Source organism: Anolis sagrei, chromosome 2 (genome assembly GCF_037176765.1).
Source record: "Anolis sagrei isolate rAnoSag1 chromosome 2, rAnoSag1.mat, whole genome shotgun sequence".
In the NCBI taxonomy this organism is placed as follows: domain Eukaryota; kingdom Metazoa; phylum Chordata; class Lepidosauria; order Squamata; family Dactyloidae; genus Anolis; species Anolis sagrei.
Window position 1 is genome coordinate 163,808,427 of NC_090022.1, and position 20,373 is coordinate 163,828,799.

At 44.2% G+C, this 20,373-nt stretch overlaps 1 protein-coding gene across 1 annotated transcript in view; it reads left to right on the top strand.

Moving 5' to 3' along the window:
• Nucleotides 1-6,226: 6,226 nt before the first annotated feature.
• RGL3 (ral guanine nucleotide dissociation stimulator like 3) overlaps nt 6,227-20,373 on the top strand; it is a 40,475-nt gene continuing 26,328 nt past the window's right edge. Inside the window, exons 1-4 of the mRNA XM_060759777.2 lie at nt 6,227-6,310; nt 15,263-15,367; nt 16,635-16,849; nt 19,805-20,022. Coding sequence (XP_060615760.2) covers nt 6,287-6,310; nt 15,263-15,367; nt 16,635-16,849; nt 19,805-20,022 — 562 coding nt within the window. The 5' untranslated portion in view covers nt 6,227-6,286. The remainder of the gene's footprint in view (nt 6,311-15,262; nt 15,368-16,634; nt 16,850-19,804; nt 20,023-20,373) is intronic.

Below are 20,373 nucleotides of genomic sequence, written 5' to 3' on the forward strand. Positions count from 1 at the left end.
AGAGTTACAAGCTGGGTAGATGCGGGAAATGCCATGGATGTAGCGTACCTGGATTTCAGTAAGGCCTTCGACAAGGTCCCCCATGACCTTCTGGCAAGGAAACTAGTCCAATGTGGGCTAGGCAAAACTACGGTGAGGTGGATCTGTAATTGGTTAAGTGGACGAACACAGAGAGTGCTCACTAATGCTTCCTCCTCATCTTGGAAAGAAGTGACAAGTGGAGTGCCACAAGTGGGGTTCCGTCCTGGGCCCGGTCCTGTTCAACATCTTTATTAATTACTTAGATGAAGGGCTAGAAGGTATGCTCATCAAGTTTGCAGATGACACCAAATTGGGAGGGATAGCCAATAGTCCAGAGGACAGGAGCAGAATTCAAAACGATCTTGACAGATTAGAGAGATGGGCCAAAACTAACAAAATGAAGTTCAACAGTGACAAATGCAAGATACTCCACTTTGGCCGGAAAAACGAAATGCAAACATACAGAATGGGGGACAATGCCTGGCTCGAGAGCAGTACGTGTGAAAGAGATCTTGGAGTCCTCGTGGACAACAAGTTAAACATGAGCCAACAATGTGATGTGGCGGCAAAAAAAGCCAATGGGATTTTGGCCTGCATTAATAGGAGCATAGTGTCTAGATCTAGGGAAGTAATGCTACCCCTCTATTCCGCTTTGGTTAGACCACACTTGGAATATTGTGTCCAATTCTGGGCACCACAATTCAAGAGAGATATTGACAAGCTGGAATGTGTCCAGAGGAGGGCGACTAAAATGATCAAGGGTCTGGAGAACAAGCCCTATGAGAAGCGGCTCAAGGAGCTGGGCATGTTTAGCCTGAAGAAGAGAAGGCTGAGAGGAGATATGATAGCCATGTATAAATATTTGAGAGAAAATCACAGGGAGGAGGGAGCAAGCTTGTTTTCTGCTTCCTTGGAGACTAGGACGCGGAACAATGGCTTCAAACTACAAGAAAGGAGATTCCATCTGAACATGAGGAAGAACTTCCTGACTGTGAGAGCCGTTCAGCAGTGGAACTCTCTGCCCCGGAGTGTGGTGGAGGCTCCTTCTTTGGAAGCTTTTAAACAGAAGCTGGATGGCCATCTGTCAGGGGTGATTTGAATGCAATATTCCTGCTTCTTGGCAGGGGGTTGGACTGGATGGCCCATGAGGTCTCTTCCAACTCTTTGATTCTATGATTCTAGTAAGAGCAGTTGTCTCAGTTACCAACATTGAGCAGACTGGCTAGGACCTCTTTGACTGAGGGTGTGAAGGGCCCCTCCCTAAACTACAAACCACTGAATTCTGCAGGAAGCAGCCACAGGATTTCAAAGGGGATGCATACTCTTTGAACCTTATCACATTGGGATACAGCCTGTTTATATCAGTATGCATCCTGTATTTTTTTAGGCTGGCTCCTCCCAATGTGTTTGAATTCAACCCGTTACTCGCCGATACATCACACAGTCCTAGACACTTGGGAAGTGTCCGATGTGTGATCCAATTCAACAGCCAGCAGAGTGTCTGCTGTGGACTCATCTAGTTGCGTTTCAAATAACAATAATAATAATAATAATAATAATAATAATAGATTGGTTATGATTCCACTATGAGACGAAGCGGATTATTTAGTGTAACTTTATAATTGTTGTATTGTTAATATATTGTTCTGTAATTGCCTTTTGTAAATTGCCTTTTTATGTATGTTGTACACCGCCATGAGTCGCCCTAAAGGGCTGAGAATGGCGGTTAACAAATGCACCAAATAAATAAATAAATAAATAAATAAGTAATCCAATATAACAGCCAGCAGAGTGATCTTGTTTGCTGTGGACTCATCTTGTTGTGTTTCTAATAATAATAATAATTTATTTATTTATTTATTTATTTGCTACATTTGTATATCGCCCCTCTCACCCTGCAGGTGACTCGAGGTGGTTCACAATAATAATAATAATAATAATAATAATAATAATAATAATAATTTATAATCCACCCTCTCTCCCTGAAGGGACTGAATTAATCCAGATTATCTGATTTGAACTGGATTATATGGCAGCGTACACTCATATAAGTAACATAGGGTTTTCTCCTGACAATAAATCCAGTTGTGTCTGACCCTGGAGGAGGGGTGCTCATCTCCATTTCTAAGCTGAAGAGCTGGCGTTGTCTATAGACACCTCCAAGGTCATGTGGCCATCATGACTGCATGGAGTGCCATTACGTTCCCTATTGATCTATTCACATCTGCAAATTTTCAAACTGCTAGATTTGCAGAAGCTGGGCCTAACAGCAGGAGTTCAAGGGGCTCCTCAGATTCGGACCTTTTGATCAGCAAGTTCAGCAGCTCAGCGGTTTAACCCACTGTGCCACCGGGGGCTCCTGTAGATTCGTATAATCCATTTCAAAGAAGATAATGTGGGTTATCTGATTTGATAATCTGGATGATATAGCAGTGCAGAAGGGGCTTATATCCCAATGTGATACCTATTCTTTAAGCTCTAGTGCAGGGGTCTTCAAACTTTTTAAGCAGAGGGCCAGGTCACAGTCCCTCAAACTGTTGGAGGGCCGGACTATAATTTGAAAAAAACATGAATGAATTCCTATGCACACTGCACATATCTTATTTGTAGTGCAAAAAACACTTAAAAACAATACAACATTTAAAATGAAGAACAACTTTAACAAATATAAACTTATTAGTATTTTAATGGGAAGTGTGGGCCTGGTTTTGGCTGATGAGATAGGGTTGTTGTTGTTGTTGTTGTGTGCTTTCAAGTTGTTTCAGACTTAGGTTGACCTTGAGCGAGGACTGGGCAAATGACCTAGAAGGGCTGTATCCGGCCCCTGGGCCTTAGTTTGAGGACCCCTGCTCTAGTGTGACGGTGCATTATCTAGGCCAGGGATCCATAAACTTTTTAAACAGATGGCCAGGTCACAGTCCCTCAAACTGTTGGAGGACCGGATTACAATTTGAAAAAAGCATGAATGAATTCCTATGGACACTGCACATATCTTATTTGTAGTGGAAAAGACATTTAAAAAGAATACAATAATTAAAATGAAGTACAATTTTAACAAGTATAAACTTATTAGTATTTCAATGGGAAGTGTGGGCCTGCTTTTGGCTGATGAGATAGGATTGTTGTTGTTGTTATTGTGTGTTTTCAATGACAACGTCATCTGTGTGCATTCAGAAGAAGACCTACAAGCCACTCAAAACACTTTCACAGAAGCATACGAGAAGCTCAGCCTGTCATTGAACAACGAGAAAACTAAAGTGCTCTTCCAGCAGTCACCAGATAATCCCTCTCTAATGCCAGAAATACAGCTTAATGGTGTAACATTAGGAATTGTTGACCATTTCCGCTATCTTGGCAGCCACCTCTCCACCAAAGTCAACATTGACACTGAACTACAACACCACCTGAGCTTTGCGAGTGTAGCATTTTTCCGAATGAAGCAGAGAGTGTTTGAGGACCGGGACATCCTTAGGGATACCAAGGTGCTTGTTTATAAAGCTATTGTCCTCCCAACCCTGTTATATGCCTGCAAGATGTGGACTGTCTACAGACGTCACATGCAACTCCTGGAACGATTTCATCAGCGCTGCCTCCGGAAAATCCTGCAAATCTCTTGGGAAGACTAGTGAACAAATATCAGTGTGCTGGAAGAAGCAAAGACTGCCAGCATTGAAGTGATGATCCTCCGCCATAAATTCCTCTGTCCGGATGCCTGACCACCGTCTCCCAAAGCAGTTGCTTTACTCCAAACTCAAGAACGGAAAACAGAATGTTGGTGGACCGGAAAAGAGATTTAAAGAGGGCTCAAAGCCAACCTTTAAAACTCTGGCATAGACACTGAGAACTGGGAAGCCCTGGCCCTTGACCACTCCAGCTGGAGGTCAGCTGTGACCAGCAGTGCTGCAGAATTTGAAGAGGTACGAATGGAGGGAGAAAGGGAGAAATGTTAAAAGAGGAAGGCAGGACAAGCCAACCCTGACTGGGGCCGCCTTTCACCCGGAAACTAATGCCCTCACTGCGGGAGAAGATGCAGAACAAGAATAGGGCTCCACAGTCACCTACGGACCCATCAGAACACTTTTTTTTTTGTCGTGTCAGGAGCAACTTAAGAAACTGCAAGTCGCTTCTGGTGTGAAAGAATTGGCTTTCTGCAAGGTCGTTGCCCAAGCAATGCCTGGATGATTTGATGTTTTTGTCATCCTTGTGGGAGGCTTCTCTCATGTCCCTGCATGAGGAGCTGGAGCTGATAGAGGGAGCTCATCCACCTCTCCCCAGATTTGAACCTGCAACCTGTCGGTCTTCAGTCCTGCCGGCACAGGGGTTTTACCCGCTGCGCCACTGGGGGGCTCACTGATCCTGGAAGACTATTCTACTCAGCCAACGAGGGATTGCCTAAGTAAGTAAGAAGTAAGTAATAACCTGGGGGTCCAGTTACTCGATAGCAGTGTAGGTAGGGTTTTTTTCCCAGTTACTGGTATTGTTTTGCGACATATCTACAAAATGAAATCAGTCACCTAAGGATCCACCGCATACTGCACACTGACCCTGGAGGACCATCATCCGCGGACAAGGAGGGATCACCTAAGTAAGTTTTCAAGTTGTGTCAGACTTAGGTTGACCGTGAGCAGGCCCATAGCCAGGATTTTGATTTGGGGGGGGGGCTGAGTTTGATTCGGGGGGGTGAGTTTGATGGGGGGGCTGAGTCTAGGTGAAAGAGGGTCTACCCTAGCCAGGCCCGTAGCCAGGATTTCGTTTTGGGGGGGGGGGGGCTAAAAAAAATTCAGGGTTTTTTTGGGGGGGGGGGCTGAGTTTCGGGGGGGGGGCTGAGTGTGAGTGAAAGAGGGTCTACCCTAGCAAACCTTTTGTATCATTTCCCCAATACCCCCCTGCATATGGGATATATTGAGTAGGGTGATCAGATCATGATATGAATAAACATAACAGTTTAAATAATGCACCAGTAAGGCCTTCTAGCAAACCACCAGGCCTGTAGCGAGGGGGTGGTTTTAGGGGTTCAAACCCCCCCCCCCGAAATGTTTCAGATTTTTTTTAAAAAAAACTGGTTTACTCATGAATTTTAACTGGTTAACCAAATCCCCATGCTAAGTCTATGAGATGCAAAAAATCAAGATTCCCTCCAGAACTGCAAGCACTATCTCAGGCAAATATTGGCAATTTATTCACACTGTCATTACTTGCAGCAATAGCCGATGTAGTGAAGCAACCAAGTTGGGGGTGTGTGTGTTGAATGCTCTCATTAAGGAGGCCAGACTTGGTGGAGGTGGTTGACAGGGGTGGAGCTGCAGGCTATTGAAGGTTGCTCTGCCCCCTGCTGTGCTCTTTGCTTCAGCGTGAGCTAGGAGGCAGGTTTCAACCCCCCCCCCCCCCCCGAAATTTTCAACTCTCCCCAAAATGTTAAACCCCCCCCCCCCCCGAAATTTTCAACCTCCCTCCCCCGCAAAATTGTCAACCCTCCCCGAAATTTTTTTCTGGCTACGGCCCTGCAAACCACCATGAGAATTTCGGGGGGGGGGGGCTGAAGCCCCTCAAGCCCCCCCCCTCCCCAGCTACATGCCTGACCCTAGCAAACCTTTTGCATCGTTACCCCAATACCCCCCTGCATATGGGATATATTGAGTATGGTGATGAGTTCATGATATGAATAAACATAACAGTTTAAATAATGTACCAGTAAGGCCTTCTCGCAGACCACCATGAGAATTTCGGGGGGGGGGGGGCTGAAGCCCCTATAGCCCCCCCCCCCCTACATGCCTGACCCTGAGCGAGGGCCAGGTAAATGACCTTGGAGGGACATATTCGGCCCCCGGGCCATAGTTTGAGGACACCTGATCTAGTCAGTTAGAGGTGTAGAATGAATGCAGTTAGACAGTAGTTTTGCAGCACGTTTTCTCTGTCAAAATGCTCCAAATCTCAGAATTGCATGCAAGGAGACATTCTCAAGTGGTGTCAAGTTGGGTAGATGCAGTCACCCTTGAAGTCTCCTTCTTTGCATGTGTGCTTTCCAGTCCTTAGCTACCAGGAGGTGGGTTTTGTGTGTGTGTGATCAAGATATTGCCCTTTCCTTTACCTGAGTGAGGCTGGGAGAGTGTGACCCGGCGGGCTTCCATGGCCAAGGGAGGCATGGGGAGGTGGGGGGGGGGGATAGTCCTAGGCCCCTCCCCTCCCTCCAAAGGCCGGCCTCCCCGCCTTGCAAAGTGCCCCTGGCTCCCGTTGCAAGGAGCCAAGGCAAAGGTGGACTCCGAAGATGGGCAAAGCGGAGCTGGCAATGGTACGGAGTAGGACGGGGTGGGTGGGTGGTTGGGTGTGCGTTTGTGTAGGGGGGCAGTTTCCCTCTTGATCGGGGCAAGAGATGGGGAGAGGGAAAGTGGGCTTCAACGAACAACAACAACAGCTACTCTGCTTCTGCTTCTTCTTCGTCATCGTTTTCCTCCTCTTCTTCCTCATCTTTTTTCTCCTCCTCTCCCCTTTCTTTCCCCCCTCCTCTTCTTCTTCTTCCTCCTGCTCCTCCTCTTCCTTTCTTCCTCCTCCTCCTCTTTCTCCTCCTCCTCCTTTCTTCTTCTTCTTCCTTCTCTTCTTCTTTCTCCTGCTCCTCTTTTCCTTCTCCCTTCTTCTTCCTTTCTTCTCCTTCTTCCTCCCCCTCCTGCTCCTATTTTCCTCCTCCACTGCCTTTCTTCTTCCTCTTCCTTTCTTCTCCTTCTCCTTCTCCTTCTCCTTCTCCTTCTCCTCCTCCTCCTCCTCCGGCTCCCTCCTCCTCTTTTCTTTTTCTTCTTCCTCTTCTTCCTCCTCCTCCTCCTTTCCTTCCCTTCCCTTCTTCTTCCTCCTGCTCCTATTTTCCTTCTCCTTTCTTCTTCCTCCTCTTCTTCCTCCTCCTCCTCCTCCGGCTGCTCCTCTTCTTCCTCCTGCTCCTCATATTTTTCCTCCTCCTCTTCCTTTTTCCTCCTCTTCCTCCTGCTCCTTCTTTTCCTCCACTTTTTTCTTCCTCCTCCTCCTCCTCCTCCTCCTCCTTTCTTCTTCTTCCTCTTCCCCTTTTCTCTTCTCTTCTTCCTTCTTCTTCTTCCTACCGCTCCTCTTTTCCTTCTCTTTTCTTCTTCCTCTTCCCTTCTTCTTCTTCTTTTTCTTCCTGCTCCTATTTTCCTCTTCCACTGCCTTTCTTCCTTTCTTCCTCCTCTTTTTTTACCTCCTCCTCTTTTCTTTTTCTTCTTCCTCTTCTTCCTCTTCTTTTCCTTTCCTTCCCTTCTTCTTCCTCCTGCTCCTATTTTCCTTCTCCTTCTTCCTCCTGCTCCTATTTTCCTTCTCCTATTTTCCTTCTCCTTCTTCTTCCTCCTCCTGCTGCTCCTCTTCTTCCTCCTGCTCCTCATATTTTTCCTCCTCCTCTTCCTTTTTTCCTCCTCCTCTTCCTCCTGCTCCTCCTTTTCCTCTACTTCCTTTCTTCTTCTTCCTCCTCCTCCTTTCTTCTTCTTCCTCTTCCCTTTTTCTCTTCTCTTCTTCCTCCTCCTCCTCCTCCTCCTTCTTCCTACTGCTCCTTTTTCCTTCTTTCTTCTTCCTTTTCCCTTCTTCTTCTTCTTCCTCCTGCTCCTATTTTCCTCCTCCACTGCCTTTCTTCCTTTCTTCCTCCTCTTATTTTCCGCCTCCTTTTTTACCTCCTCCTCTTTTCTTTTTCTTCTTCCTCTTCTTCCTCCTCCTCTTCCTTTCCTTTCCTTCCCTTCTTCTTCCTCCTGCTCCTATTTTCCTTCTCCTTTCTCCTCTTCCTCTCTTCTTCTTCTTCCTCCTCCTGCTCCTCATATTTTTCCTCCTCCTCTTCCTTTTTTCCTCCTTCTCCTCCCGCTCCTCCTTTCCCCCCACTTCCTTTCCTCCTCCTCCTCCTTTCTTCTTCTTCCTCTTCTTCCTCTTCCTTTTTTCTCTTCTCTTCTTCTTCCTTCTTCTTCTTCTTCTTCTTCTTCCTACTGCTCCTCTTTTCCTTCTCTTTTCTTCTTTGTCTTCCCTTCTTCTTCTTCTTCCTGCTCCTCCTCTTCGCCTCCTCCTCTTCTTCTTCCTACCCCTCCTATTTTTCATATATTGTATCCATTTTTAAAGCTTTCCCAAAGTCCACAAAGTATGATTAGAAATCCCTTCTTGTTTTCCACACGTCTAAGATGTATTGACAACATCTTTATATATATCTTAGACAATTTCTCAGGATTTATATACCTACAATGCACCATTTTATATTAAAAAGCTATCTTTAAAATCATAACATAAAATGCATTTAAAGTTTGTATCCACATAGGTTCCCATTCTTCTAGCTTTTTAAACCCAAATTCTTAATAATAACAACAATAATAACACTTTATTTATATTCCGCCTTTCCCACCCTGAAGGGGACCCAGGGCGGATCACAGTTCTCATAAACAGCAAACATTCAATGCCGTTTTGTATACACGAGACAGACAGAATAGAAGGAGGTGTGTTGTTTTGACTCAATGTCCAGCTTTTTGGTGCCATGGAAGGTTGGGCTCAAATCCAGCCACAGGGGGTTCTGTTGCTCCATCCTCTGTGACAAAGAGCCATCAGGACTTCCTCCTTCCTTTTGGTCACCCAGCATTTTCTAATCTTCTTTCTTTATGGTATCATAAAACACCTCCCCGCTTTTAGCTGTATCTAATTTCTCTAATTATAGCTAAACTATTTTTGAACTGCTTGGGTAAACAGTAAGCTGGGCTGACAGTCAGCAGCTCATGCTGACCCAGGGCTTTGGGCTTGCAACCTTTTGGTTGATAGATCTTGTAACTGCTGATGATTTACCAGCTGTGTTAAATCCCATATTCAATCTTTAACCTGTTCTTTTTCCATATTAAATTTCAACAGAAGTGCAAACATTTTAACAATAAAATGGTTCATCATCCATGCCTAATTGCTTTTCCAACTCTGATATATCTGGTCCAAACCACATCCCTTATTATGTATTTTAAAATTCTTAAACAAAGGTAAATACAATACCTCTCTGATAAGTATTGGTTGTTATGTTTAATTTTATATGCATTTTGAGATTTCACCGATAAATCTTGATAAGTTCACCAGTTTTCTTTTCCTGTCATTTGTCTTCTGTAAAAAAAAAAGAAAAAAGGACATACTCAACTTTTATATTTAGTCCCGATTGTTGTTACAGCATGGCTCTTAAAATCTAAATTCACTTGAATTTTATTATACTGTAAATATCTGTATCCTGCAAATGTCAGGCCATGTCCATCCAACTAATAAGATTTTATTTCTTAATATTTTCTACTCTTCCAACTGTTATGATTCCAACTCTGTAAACCACTTTGAGTCCCTCCAGGAGTGAGAAAAGTGGTATAAAAACACTGCAAACAAATAAACAAACAAACAAATATATGTATTGTCGAAGGCTTTCATGGCTGGAATCACTAGGTTCTTGTGGGTTTTTTCGGGCTATAGGGCCATGTTCTAGAGGCATTTCTCCTGACGTTTCGCCTGCATCTATGGCAAGCATCCTCAGAGGTAGTGAGGTGCATCCTCACTACCTCTGAGGATGCTTGCCATAGATGCAGGTGAAACCTCAGGAGAAATGCCTCTAGAACATGGCCCTATAGCCTGAAAAAACCCTCAAGATCCTAAACAAATATATGATCATCCATCTGATCCAGGCATTTTCCCTTTTAAACCTTATTAATAACTTTTGTAAGTTCTCTACTAGTTATAGTTCCATTCATAATTTGGTTTTGCTTCTTTCTAGTCTCAGGCAAATGTTGTTTTTACAAATACCCATCTATTTAATAATAATAATAATAATAATAATAATAATAATAATAATCGACCCCGGCCTAATTTACCTGTCTGAATGCATCTCCCCCTATGAACCACCGCAGAGATTAAGATCTTCTGGGGAGGCCCTGCTCTCGGTCCCACCACCATCACAGGTGCGTTTGGCAGGGTTGAGAGACAGGGCCTTCTCAGTAATTGCCCCTTGGATATGGAACTCCCTTCCTAATGAGAAAAGGCCAGCCCCCTCCCTCTTGTCCATTAGAGGGATGATAAAAACCTGGCTGTGGGACCGAGCCTTTGGGACTGTGCAATGAGGCAGTGAAAGGAACCCTTAGCATGCCAATCATATTTGACAGGGTTGTTGAGAGAGTTTTAACTAGTGGATTTTAACGTTGAGATATGTGACTTTAATGCTTTTGTATATATGTCTTTTCCTTTTGATTATTTAGCTCCTGCACATGTGCGCATATCAGGATCAGCGGAGGGGCATATGCTCAGACTAAAATAAGGATACATAGGGCAAAGTAGAACCAGGGATAGAAAGTGTCAGGAAATCCATGTAAGAAGATACATTTTAGTTCAAAAGATACATTTTCTTTTGGAAGACTGGATATTTAATTGTCCTTGGAGAGACCTCTGGTCACAGGCTGGGTTCCATGGGATATGTGCTAGTTCTAATCAACACATACTAAAGAGCATGGGCTCTGCAGAATATGTACTGGATTGGAATTTGCACAGAAGAAAGATCCTTAGGGAAGCCCTCGGTGGCATATTCAGCTACATGGGATATGCACTCAATCTTGGACTGGTACAGATTAAGAAGACCAGGCTACCTGGGTCATGCACCAATTCAGACTACCGCAGATTAAAGGAGGAGGAGGAGGACAACTTTATTTTTCTACCCCGCCTCCATCTCCCCGAAAGGACTCGGGGTGGCTTACATGGGGCCCAAGCCCAGGCAGAATACAATTAAAATAAAGCAATAACAATTAAAACAGCATAAAAATAGCATAAAACAACATAACAAAAATAGCTAGCAACAACAATAACAGCAGACTAATTTTGGAGGGGAGGGAGGAAAACCACTATGTGAACTAGTTAAAGGATAAAGTGGTTTAGTAAGATAGATGACAATGTATTATGGCATAGGAAAAATCATGGAAACAGAGCAAATTAACAGGATCAGTTAATATAATATAAGACATCAGATTGAATGACAATTTAAGTCATTATACAGGCCATTTGTCATAGGAGTCGTCAATCGAAAGCATGACGAAACATCCACGTCTTTGATTCCTTACGGAATGTGGCTAGGGAGGGTGCCAGCCTAATCTCCCTGGGGAGGGAGTTCCAGAGACGGGGGGCCACCACCGAGAATGCCCTCTCTCTCATCCCCACCAACCGGGCCTGAGATGGGGGTGGGAGCGAGACAAGAGCATCCCCGGAAGATCTTAAGGACTGCGTGGGCTCGTAAGGGAGGAGGAGGTCACGCAGATTGGCAGGTCCTGAACCGTTTAGAGCTTTATAGGTGGTAACCTGCACATTGTATTGGGACCGGAAACTTATCGGCAGCCAGTGGAGCTGTTTAAACAGGAGGGTTGACCACTCTCTGTAACTTGCTCCAGTTAACAATCTGGCTGCCGATCTTTGCACCAGCTGTAGTTTCCGAGCTGTGTCTAAAAGTGTAAATGTGGAAAAAATGACTTTTTGGGGAAGATTAGCTGCTGCAAGTCATGAGGAGGGCTTCATGTAAAAGAAAGGATGCCGCTTTATTTCCTTCTGGCATAATGTCCTTGGAAAACAATAAATCTTTTGGGGTGGAGGAGTCCTGTGTTCACTAACAATACTGTGGTTTAGTGAAAACACCTGAAATTACTTCATGTAATTTCATATACCAATCATTCAGAGGTGGCACAGTCACTGATCCTAAGGTATTTATTTTTCTGTTACAAGAATAACACTGCAAGAGTGTGTTTCCAATTGATACAGAGCCATAGCGTTTAACAAAACATCAACGAGGAAAGACATTCTTCAGAACTATTGTGCTATGGTGGTTTTGATATGTATGTAAATATACACACACTGTCTAATGACAGCTAATGGAGATGTAGGGGTTGGCTTTGCCTGGCACAGATCAGGCAGGATGTGGGTGGTGGTGGTGGTAGATTTCCATCTCTTGTTAGACCGGTCAGGCCACTCAGCCCAGTAGGAAATGTCAGGGAAGGTCACAGGAGAGAAGTAGAAATGACTGGATAGGGGTAAGGAGACCAAGTGTGCAGAGATCCTGTTCCTGGGGCTCATTTGGGATTACTTTTCCACTTTTTCCCCCCTGTGTCCTTAGGCCCTGCTTTTTCCAGAATTGGAAGGAGATTCGACTTGGATCCTGATTGGTGTCCCAATGTTATTGTCAGGGAATAAGGATAGAGTTACAAGCTGGATAGATGAGGGGAATGCCGTGGATGTAGCGTACCTGGATTTCAGTAAGGCCTTTGACAAGGTCCATCATGACCTTCTGGAAAACAAACTAGTCCAATGTGGGCTAGGCAAAACTATGGTGAGGTGGATCTGTAATTGGTTAAATGGACGAACCCAGAGGGTGATTCTCCCCAAGCCTTCCTCTTCATCCTGGAAAGAAATGACAAGTGGAGTGCCGCAGCGTTCGGTCCTGGGCCCGGTCCTCTTAAACATCTTTATTAATGACTTAGATGAAGGCATGATCATCAAGTTTGCAGACGACACCAAATTGGGAGGGATAGCCAATACTCCAGAGGGCAGGAGCAGAATTCAAAACGATCTTGACAGACTAGAGAGATGGGCCAAAACTAACAAAATGAAGTTCAACAGTGACAAATGCAAGATACTCCACTTTGGCAGGAAAAACGAAATGCAAAGATACAGAATGGGGGACAATGCCTGGCTCGAGAGCAGTACGTGTGAAAAAGATCTTGGAGTCCTCGTGGACAACAAGTTAAACATGAGCCAACAATGTGATGTGGTGGCAAAAAAAGCCAATGGGATTTTGGCCTGCATCAATAGGAGCATAGTGTCCAGATCTAGGGAAGTAATGCTACCCAAGCTCTATTCTGCTTTGGTCAGACCACACCTGGAATATTGTGTCCAATTCTGAGCACCACAATTCAAGAGAGATATTGACAAGCTGGATTGTGTCCAGAGGAGGGCGACTAAAATTATCAAGGGTCTGGAGAACAAGCCCTATGATGAGCGGCTTAAGGAGCTTAATGTTTAGCCTGAAGAAGAGAAGGCTGAGAGGAGATATGATAGCCATGTATAAATATGTGAGAGGAAGCCACAGGGAGGAGGGAGCAAGCTTGTTTTCTGCTTCCTTGGAGACTAGGACACGGAACAATGGCTTCAAACTACAAGAGAGGAGATTCCATCTGAACATGAGGAAGAATTTCCTGACTGTGAGAGCCATTCAGCAGTGGAACTCTCTGCCCTGGAGTGTGGTGGAGGCTCCTTCTTTGGAAGCTTTTAAACAGAGGCTGGATGGCCATCTGTCGGGGGTGATTTGAATGCAATATTCCTGCTTCTGAGCAGGGGGTTGGACTGGATGGCCCATGAGGTCTCTTCCAACTCTATGATTCTATGATTCTAAGGAAGCAATCACCTGTGAGGTGCTTCCTTTACTCAAATCCAAGCTGCTGTCTTGTGTATTGATAACATTAGTAACAGGACACTTGCCTCCTCTCTTGTATGCCTGTAAACAGTAGTCCATGTGAAATTTAAACAGGTTGATGCTTTTGCTAGACAGGTGGGAGGGGGAGCTTCATAAATGCTGCAGTAGCAAAATCTGAAATGCAGGGAAGTCCCTATAAGTCATGCTCCAATGACTCTTCAGTCATTCCACATTTTCACCTGATTTTAAAATGCCCCTATGTGATCAAGATGGCAAAATTTACGTTACGTAACAAAAATTTAAAAATGTTCTGTTCCTGGTTTGAAAGTGCTATTTCCTGTTTAATTATGTGGTACTTACTATGAAAGTTACTATGATACTTCATCTTGTTGATGGGAAGCTCCCCACCGGAGTGGAAATCATCTATCGGACAGATGGCAAGCTATTTAACCTCAGCAGACAGAAAGCCAAAACAGGTTACGACAACATATGTTACAGAACTCCAATATGCTGATGACTATGTCGTCTGTGCACATTCAGAAGAAGACCTACAAGCCACTCTAAACACCTTCACAGAAGCATACGAGAAGTTTGGTTTGTCATTGAACATTGAGAAAACCAAAGTGCTCTTCCAGCAGTCACCAGCCAATCCCTCTCCAATGCCAGAGATACAGCTTAATGGTGTAACATTAGAAAATGTTGACCATTTCCGCTACTTTGGCAGCCACCTCTCCACAAAAGTCAACATTGATACCAAAATACAACACCGCCTGAACTCTGCGATGGTCATGTCAGGGGTGCTTTGAATGTAATTTTCCTGCTTCTAGGTAGGGAGTTGGACTGGATGGCCCACAAGGTCCCTTCCAACACTATGATTCTATGTCCTGTCCCCAAGTTTTTCTTGTTTTGTTTTCTAAGCTCAGGACATTTGAGACTGATGGCAATCTTGTCCATTCAGGCCACCTTCCCAGCATGATGTCCATTCATTAAAGTGAATACACCGGAAAAGTTTTGTGTACATCTCCCACTGAAAAGGGATGCAAACACATTGTAGTATTCACTTTGTTTGTTTTTTAAAAGAATGGATTTTAATCTTAAGAATTTCCCTATCTTCAATTTTCTTTCCCCCTCCCTGCTGGCTTATATTTTAAATACTTTTAATATTACATGATTTTTTAAAAAATTAGACTGTATAGAGATGGGTAGATTTCAGGCTTTCTGGCAGCTGTTTTACATCAGAGTTGTACTCTTTTTTTTTTTTTGATGTCAGGAACGACTTGAGAAACTGCAAGTTGGTTCTGGTGTGAGAGAGTTGGCCGTCTGCTAGGATGTTGCCCAGGGGACGCCCGGATGTATTGATGTTTTTATCATCCTTGTGGGAGGCTCCTCTCATGTCCCCTCATGAGGAGCTGGAGCTGATAGAGGGAGCTCATCCGCTGCTCCCTGGATTCGAACCTGCGACCTGTCGGTCTTCAGTCCTGCCGGCACAGGAGTTTAACCCACTGCGCCACCGGGGGCTCCAGAGTTGTACTAATCAGACCAGGCACAAAATGATAGCTTGTGGTGCAGAATGCAGATAGCAATAGGGATTGGACTGGATGGCCCATGTGGTCTCTTCTCTGTCTATACTAGATGCCCAAGATAGCTAAAGCTATAAATTTGAGTAATTGTGACAATACACATTAAAAATATGTTTTGGGTGGTTCCAAGGTGTGCTTCCAACTCAACTGATTTAGGCATTGTCCCACTCTGCCATGTTTGTTTCTTCATTGCAAGACCCAAGCCCAGGTCTCTTTGCTCTGTTCAATTCTCTGACTTTTCCAGACACCGCTACAACAGTGGGGCGACGAGGTGGAAGATGGGGCTATATACAGCATCATCCTTCAGCGAGTGAAATCAGAACCTACAGCCAACAGACCTCATCAGTTGGTATGTGCCACCTTCCTCCAGGGAACAAATTGTGGGCCCCTTTCTCCAATACCAAACTGGGTTTGAACTGACTAAGAACTTGCACAGTGGTGTTCCCCACCCGCTCAACTGGAGAATTCTGGGTGTAGTTATCAAGTTATCAAAAATGTAACATTTCCCAAGTTCTAAAACTGACGAGCAGTGAGTTGGAATGGAGAATGCTCTTCTGAGGCCCCTTCTACACAGTTGTATAAAATCCAGATTGAACTGGCAGTTTAGACTCAGGGCCCTTCCACACAGCCCGATATCCCGGAATATCAAGGCAGAAAATCCCACATTATCTGAGTGTGGACTCAGATAACGCCGCTCAAAGCAGCTATTGTGGGATTTTCTACCTTGATATTCTGGGATATTGGGCAGTGTGGTACTTACTTTGAAAATAGTTGCTTTACTCCCCAAACTTCATTTTTGTGGCTGCCACAAACTATGTTGAAGTGGTTGAGACTCAGTGAGATATTCACTGAAAAACTATAGCAAAATGTGATGAAGGATTTCCCACAAAAACAAAGTATTTGCAGTTTAAGAAACGTTTCTCATGTTTTAATGATAAAACCAATTAGGAAATGACATTTATAATCCAGGAACAAAAATTGTGCTACATAGTGTTATTTGAGGAACACCCCTAGTGTTGGACCCAACTTCCTATGGGTATCAAGCAACACTGTCATTTGGGCACCAAAATTTCACAATCGCATGTTCCCTCAAATGGACTGGAGATTCCCATAAATATCAACGGATGCCATGAATATCATATGCATTTTTTCAGACAATTAATCTGATTTCAAAGATTAGATTTTTAATAGCCCAGAATGAATCTCCCACACATGAAAACAGGCAGTGGCTATGCTGAATATAAGCAACTTACTTCTATGCCATTGGGATATCTCCATAGAAAGTAAACAGAGGATTGATCTATGTATTGTCGAAGGCTTTCATTGCTGGAATCACTCAGTTCTTGTGGGTTTTTTCGGGCTATATGGCCATGTTCTAGAAGCATTTCTCCTGACGTTTCACCCTGGTCATTCCACAGATATATAAACCCCCTTTTTTCCCAGCTCCAGCAGACCTCACCTCTGAGGAAGCTTGCCATAGATGCAGGCGAAACGTCAGGAGAAATGCTTCTAGAACATGGCCATATAGCCCGAAAAAACCCACAAGAACTGAGAGGATTGATCTCATGTGGTCACTGTGTAGCTTCGCCTCCATCACCACTGTGCTTTCCCTACAGGATGACCCCAGTCCCCCAGAGTGTCCCTTTGTACAGTACCGCACTTGCAAGAGACGCGTGTTGAGGGCTGCCACGCTCCCGAGGCTACTGAAGTGGCTGGTGTCTGCCAATGTGGAGGGCGACGGAGACTGCATAGCCAGCTTCCTGGCCACTTACAAGGCCTTTGCCACCCCCACCCATGTTCTGGAGCTGCTGCTGCCCCTGGGACCAGACAAGTAAGGCAATGGGTATGGGAGGCTGGGTGGCATATCACGCACAGTGGAAAGAAGTCAGAAGGTTGAACACTTTGATAATTTGGGCCGGGCCGTTTAGGGCTTTATAGGCTAAAAACAAGCACTTTGAATGGTGCCCGGTAGCAAACTGGCAGCCAGTGTTGTCGTAACATGGGAATTGTATGCTCCCTTTATGCTGCCCCAGTTATTAACCTGGTTGCCTCTCATTGGACTATTTGAAGCTTCCGACAGGCCCGTAACCAGGATTTTGATTCGAGGGGAGCCGAGTTTGATTAGGGGGGCCTGAGTCTGAGTGAAAGAGGGTCTACCCTAGCAAACCTTTTGTATCGTTATCCCAATACCCCCATGCTTATCGGATATATTGAGCATGGTGATGAGATCATGATATGAATAAACATAACAGTTTAAATAATGTACCAGTAAGGCCTTCTCGCGGACCACCATGAGAATTTCGGCCGGGGGGGGGGGGGGGGGGGAAGCCTGGCTTCCGAGCAGTCTTCAAAGGCAACCCCATGTAGAGTGCGTTGCAGTAGTCTATCCTTGATGTAGTTTTACAAAGCATTTAGCCTTGACTGCCGAAGAGTACTGGTGCCTTCCTGAACTATAATTCCATAGCATTGAGATATGACAATTAAACACTCTCAAATTACATTAATTCTACAATGTACATCAGAGGTCCTCAAGCTTTTTAAACAGAGGGCCAGTGAACTGTTGGGGGCAGGACTATAGTTTGGAAAAAAAATGAACAAATCACTATGCATGTTGCACATATCTCACTTGTATTGCAAACAAATACATAGGTTGACCCTGAGCGAGGGCCGGGTAAATGACCTTGGAGGGCCATATCTGCCCCTCGGGCCTTAGTTTGAGGACCCCTGATATAGTGGATTGAATGACAGAGTAGGACTCCAGAAGACCGGAGTTTGAATCCCTCCTCAGTTATTGTGTGGCCTTGGGCAAGTAGCACTCAATCACCCTCAGAAGGTGGCAATGGCAACCCCTTGGAGGAAATCCTGCCAAGAAAAACCCACGACAGAGCAATAAGCCTTCAAAAAATCTCAAAATCAAAAATGACTGGAAGGCATACAGGCGTAATGTTTGTAAAGGTTTAACTGTCATGGCTGGTTGATTTTCCCTCTTGACAGCTCAAAGCATTTTACTGCTTGAAATGGAGCAGGAAATGGCATCCACCCACTCATCCACATTAAGATCCACAGAGCCCGAGGACAGATATGGATTTTTGGCACCTTCCCCGGCAGAAAATCCCTCAAATACTTTCCCCCATCTCTAGTATTGGAAGCTATTTTAATGCATAAAACACCGGACACCCATTTACAATAATCAAACTCTGCTGCTTGAGGTAGCATCCTAAAAGTAGTCTCAGTCCTACCTGGATTTTGTGAGGTTCTGTGATTTTTTTTTTCTAATTCTGTCTGACTGTACTGGTGTTCCTTTGTCTTTCCAGAGCTAGGATGTATAATTGCTTAGACCATCTAAGGGCCCTTCGACACAGCCCTATATCCCAGAATATCAAGGCAGAAAATCCCACATTATCTGAGTGTGGGCTCAGATAACCCAGTTCAAAGCAGATACTGTGGGATTTCCTGCCTTGATATTCTGGGATATAGGGCTGTGTGGAAGGGCCTTAAATTATGATAATAGTGTCATTTTTAGGCACAAATTTGCCTAAACTACTGCTCACATTCCCAACCACACTCACCTGCCTGTAATAGTCAGGTCTTATCTACATTGCCATATAATGCGGTGTGAAACTGCATTATATGGTCAGTGAAGATTCATATTGATTGCATTGAACTGCGTCATATTTATTTATTTATGGTGGAGCACAGCATATATACGGCAAACGTTCAATGCCAGAACACAAATTCTTATATACATACATAAACATGAAAAACATTTATCAAAATATTAAAATACACCATTTAAAACCATTCTAGTCATCCACGTCAAATCTAATTGGCCTGGTAATGCTTTATTGCCCTGTCCTGAAAGTTTGGTCCCACAGCCAAGTTTTTACCATCCTTCTAAAGGACAGGAAAGAGGGGGCCGACCTGATCTCACCAGGAAGGGAGTTCCATAGCTGGGGAGCAATCACCGAGAAGGCCCTGTCTCTCATCCCCACCAATCGTGCCTGTGACATATGAGTCTCCACTTGTTAGATACCCTAAATTGGGTCTTCTTAGGTCCACATCACGGGAACACGTAAGGAAGGAGACAGTCCCAAAAAAGATAAAAAAACAAGGTTTATTTTAGTTTCTTCATGAAGAGGACGGACAGCCTGGCAGCATACGCAGATGCTACCCTTCAAGTGACTACCGCGCCCCTCCTCTTTTTCTACTGACTTTTATACTCAAGTAATAGGTCATGGAAAGTACTCTCTTTCCAGCCCCCTCTCCCTTGACCTTTTGATGGAAAGTACCTTCTTGTACCTGCAGGCTCTGCACTTAACCACAATCTTTGATCTTAACCACAACACAACTTCCGACCTCTACATGTCACATCTTGTTTCTTAAAAACATTTTCTTCCGTGTTGCTCCTTTTCTACAGAGAAAGGGTATATTTCTCTTTTGCTGTTAATTTCATTCAAAGCCCTTTGCTTAGCATTTGCAAATTTCACTCAAAGACCCTTTCACACTGAGCATATGCAGTATGTAGTTTCAAATTGCATTGTCAGACAGTGTGGATACAGCCAGTGTTACCCATGGCCAAACAGTTTGGGATAACTTTTTTATTGTTCATTGTTTTTATGTTTTTAAATGTACTGTAATGGTTCTTTTTTGCTTTTTATCAATGTATGTATTTTATATATGGCATCAAATTGTGCCGACGTGAAGGCCAGAGATAGCGGGCACAGAACTGAGACAGGAAAGGTGATGGAGAGAGTAAGAACTGATTGCATTTCTCTTCTGGCCATAGGGGAGTGATACAGATCTTGGAGCTCTGGCTACAGGATTACCCTGAGGATTTCTGGGATCCCCCTGAACATTTCAACTTGAAACAAATATTGCATTTTCTGCACCACTCTGCGCCAGCTTCTGCCGCATGTGCTCTGGCCGAAGAACTGCTGCAAACCCAACAGGAACAGAGGAAGGAGGAAGACGTGAGAAGACGAACAACAGGAATGGAGACTGACGGTAGGGATCTAGAATCATGGTTACGTTGGATGTTTACCCGCCTAGTGAGGAGGAGATGCCTTCCTGGCTTTTGGACATGTAGAGATATGCCAAGCAATTACTCTGGGACTAATGTTTCATAGGTACTAAAGAAATGCCCATAAGGAAAAGCATGCCTTAGAATCCTTGCAGTGTTGCCTGTTGCTTGATGCTTAGGTAGGAGGAAGTTTATTTATTTGTTTATTTATTATTCGAACTTATATGCCCCTGGGGCTCAGAACGGCTTACAAGAATGGCTAAAATCTAACACAATTTAAAAACAATTTAAAACAATTTAAAAACAGCAGTATTAAAAATCAAAGGGAAACAGGT